General features: G+C 42.8%; 1 protein-coding gene across 1 annotated transcript in view; it reads right to left on the minus strand.

The window, feature by feature from the left end:
• The window catches only part of LOC120039124 (talin-1-like), a gene marked incomplete at its 3' end in the record, with an annotated part of 32871 nt that extends 30425 nt beyond the window's left edge, over nucleotides 1–2446 (minus strand). The window contains exons 1-4 of the mRNA XM_038984650.1: nucleotides 2390–2446; nucleotides 2075–2177; nucleotides 1143–1351; nucleotides 837–956 (exon numbers count right to left, since the gene is read on the minus strand). Coding sequence (XP_038840578.1) covers nucleotides 837–956; nucleotides 1143–1351; nucleotides 2075–2177; nucleotides 2390–2446 — 489 coding nt within the window. The remainder of the gene's footprint in view (nucleotides 1–836; nucleotides 957–1142; nucleotides 1352–2074; nucleotides 2178–2389) is intronic.
• Nucleotides 2447–3978: the final 1532 nt, after the last annotated feature.

The following is a 3978-nucleotide window of genomic DNA, read 5'->3' on the forward strand; positions in this document are numbered from 1 at the left end:
AAGAGAGACGTAATGAAAGGGAGAAGAGAGACGTAATGAAAGGGAGAAGAGAGACGTAATGAAAGGGAGAAGAGAGACGTAATGAAGGGAGAAGAGAGACGTAATGAAAGGGAGAAGAGAGACGTAATGAAAGGGAGAAGAGAGACGTAATGAAAGGGAGAAGAGAGACGTAATGAAAGGGAGAAGAGAGACGTAATGAAAGGGAGAAGAGAGACGTAATGAAAGGGAGAAGAGAGACGTAATGAAAGGGAGAAGAGAGACGTAATGAAAGGGAGAAGAGAGACGTAATGAAAGGGAGAAGAGAGACGTAATGAAAGGGAGAAGAGAGACGTAATGAAAGGGAGAAGAGAGAAGTAATGAAAGGGAGAAGAGAGAAGTAATGAAAGGGAGAAGAGAGAAGTAATGAAAGGGAGAAGAGAGAAGTAATGAAAGGGAGAAGAGAGAAGTAATGAAAGGGAGAAGAGAGAAGTAATGAAAGGGAGAAGAGAGAAGTAATGAAAGGGAGAAGAGAGAAGTAATGAAAGGGAGAAGAGAGAAGTAATGAAAGGGAGAAGAGAGAAGTAATGAAAGGGAGAAGAGAGAAGTAATGAAAGGGAGAAGAGAGAAGTAATGAAAGGGAGAAGAGAGAAGTAATGAAAGGGAGAAGAGAGAAGTAATGAAAGGGAGAAGAGAGAAGTAATGAAAGGGAGAAGAGAGAAGTAATGAAAGGGAGAAGAGAGAAGTAATGAAAGGGAGAAGAGAGAAGTAATGAAAGGGAGAAGAGAGAAGTAATAGTAGAAAACAAAAAGTCAGAACAACGCACCTCCTATTTTAGTTTGGTGTGATTTTCTACTCACAGAATTGGCCAGTAGTTTCTTACTGGCCTCTCCGACTGTTCTTATAGCGTTGTCCACATCTCTCTGTCCAGGCAGGCAGTTCACACTCCTGTTCAGGGCCTGGGATACAGCCTTGGCCACCTGTACACAACCAAACACATTCAAATAGAAGCATTTCGTAGGTGGATATGATGTTTCCTAAGGTCTTTCATAGAAGCACAGTCTTGACTGTTGATGGGTTTACATTCTAATAGTGAGCTCTTTGTGTATTGGCAACAAATATCCAAAAGTATAACCTGACAGACTGTCTGACTTTCTCTGACTGACCTGTGCCAGTCTCTGCTGGCTGTCAGGATCTCCCGGCTTGGCGATGGCTCTCTTGGTCTCTTCGATCAGATTGGCCGACTTGTCCATAACGTCACCAGCGCAGTCCAGCATGGCGTTGCGGGCCTGAGGGTCGGCGGTCGTCGCGGCAACCCCACGGGCGGCCGAGGCCAGAGCGCGCAATGCCTGAGCCACGTCTCTGGCTGCCATACCTGAGAGAGAGGGGACAAAGCATGAGTACCATCTGTCTCCACTAGAGGGTGCTCCTGAGTCTTCCTTACTCCCACCAGATACATTTTTAGGCTTTAATGCTGTCAGACACATTATATACTATACTCAGCGCACATGGCTGAGAGCTTCATGATCCTTTTACTATCTGAGCTACATTCTTTATTTTTACATACTTCAGTAAGTTACCTCTAGGCCAGGGCTCTCCAACCCTGTTCCCAGAGAGCGTAGAAAAAAGTAAAAATAAAGAAAAACCCTTGAATGAGTAGGTGCGTCCAAACTTTTGACTGGTACTGCAGTTGTCGTTGCCCTTGGTGACCAGTTTGTTCACTACTGTAGCTACATGTGTAGTTCTCGTTGCCCTGGGTGACCAGTTTGTACACTACTGTAGCTACCCGTGTAGTTCTCGTTGCCCTGGGTGACCAGTTTGTTCACTACTGTAGCTACATGTGTAGTTCTCGTTGCCCTGAGTGACCAGTTTGTACACTACTGTAGCTACCTGTGTAGTTCTCGTTGCCCTGGGTGACCAGTTTGTATACTACTGTAGCTACCTGTGTAGTTCTCGTTGCCCTGGGTGACCAGTTTGTACACTACTGTAGCTACCCGTGTAGTTCTCGTTGCACTGGGTGACTAGTTTGTATACTACTGTAGTTACCTGTGTAGTTCTCGTTGCCCTGGGTGACCAGTTTGTTCACTACTGTAGTTACCTGTGTAGTTCTCGTTGCCCTGGGTGGCCTCACTCAGCAGCTGGGCGATGGCAGAGCTCACAGCCTTAGTACTGTTGCCCACGTCCTGAGAGCACTTCTCCAGCTGCAAAAACACACACACACACACAATAAGACACAATTCCACTTGTATAATTCTTATCTTCACACACAAACAAATTAAATAAAGTAACATGAGTAGGAGTGAGTGGTCAAGAATCCTAATTATTCCTACTGTACGGTATATCAGGTTTCATTTTACAGACTGCTCTCTGCGTGTGTGTTCGTAAGTGTCTGCACTGTGGTTGGAATTCTCACAGTCTGGTACTTGTAATCATCATGTAGGCACAGACCCATAGATGGGTGCTGAGGCATGATTCTGTGGTGGGTGTTGACACCAGCCTACCTACCGCTGTGCATGTGGCTACAAGTTTAGTTTAGTTTAATAGGATCATTAGCTACTGCAAATGTGCCAGCTACTCTCCCTGGGGTCCACACAAAACATACAAATACATGAAAATACAGAACAGTAATAGACAACTCATTACAATAAATTCAAACTAGAAATAAAACAAGAGTTGTATATATAGGAATATATACATATTCATATTGTTATATACAGTACAATCAGATCTTTAGAAATAGGAGAGGCGCTGTGATCATGTATTTTATATCTGTTTTTTAAGCTAAACTTGCCTGAGTAACTTCTGGTATCAGGTCATTCCACCATAACATGACTCTATAGATAACTGAGTAACTTCTGGTATCAGGTCATTCCACCATAACATGACTCTATAGATAACTGAGTAACTTCTGGTAGCAGAGCATTCCACCATGACTCTATAGATAACTGAGTAACTTCTGGTAGCAGAGCATTCCACCATGACATGACTCTATAGATAACTGAGTAACTTCTGGTAGCAGAGCATTCCACCATGACATGACTCTATAGATAACTGAGTAACTTCTGGTAGCAGATCATTCCACCATGACATGACTCTATAGATAACTGAGTAACTTCTGGTAGCAGATCATTCCACCATGACATGACTCTATAGATAACTGAGTAACTTCTGGTAGCAGAGCATTCCACCATGACTCTATAGATAACTGAGTAACTTCTAGTAGCAGATCATTCCACCATGACTCTATAGATAACTGAGTAACTTCTAGTAGCAGATCATTCCACCATGACATGACTCTATAGATAACTGAGTAACTTCTGGTAGCAGAGCATTCCACCATGACTCTATAGATAACTGAGTAACTTCTGGTAGCAGATCATTCCACCATGACATGACTCTATAGATAACTGAGTAACTTCTGGTAGCAGATCATTCCACCATGACTCTATAGATAACTGAGTAACTTCTGGTAGCAGATCATTCCACCATGACTCTATAGATAACTGAGTAACTTCTGGTAGCAGATCATTCCACCATGACTCTATAGATAACTGAGTAACTTCTGTAGCAGATCATTCCACCATGACTCTATAGATAACTGAGTAACTTCTGGTAGCAGATCATTCCACCATGACATGACTCTATAGATAACTGAGTAACTTCTGGTATCAGATCATTCCACCATGACTCTATAGATAACTGAGTAACTTCTGGTAGCAGGTCATTCCACCATGACATGACTCTATAGATAACTGAGTAACTTCTGGTAGCAGATCATTCCACCATGACATGACTCTATAGATAACTGAGTAACTTCTAGTAGCAGATCATTCCACCATGACATGACTCTATAGATAACTGAGTAACTTCTGGTAGCAGAGCATTCCACCATGACTCTATAGATAACTGAGTAACTTCTGGTAGCAGAGCATTCCACCATGACTCTATAGATAACTGAGTACTTCTAGTAGCAGATCTTCCACCATGACATGACTCTATAGA

Source organism: Salvelinus namaycush, unplaced genomic scaffold, assembly GCF_016432855.1.
Source record: "Salvelinus namaycush isolate Seneca unplaced genomic scaffold, SaNama_1.0 Scaffold2550, whole genome shotgun sequence".
NCBI classification, from domain to species: domain Eukaryota; kingdom Metazoa; phylum Chordata; class Actinopteri; order Salmoniformes; family Salmonidae; genus Salvelinus; species Salvelinus namaycush.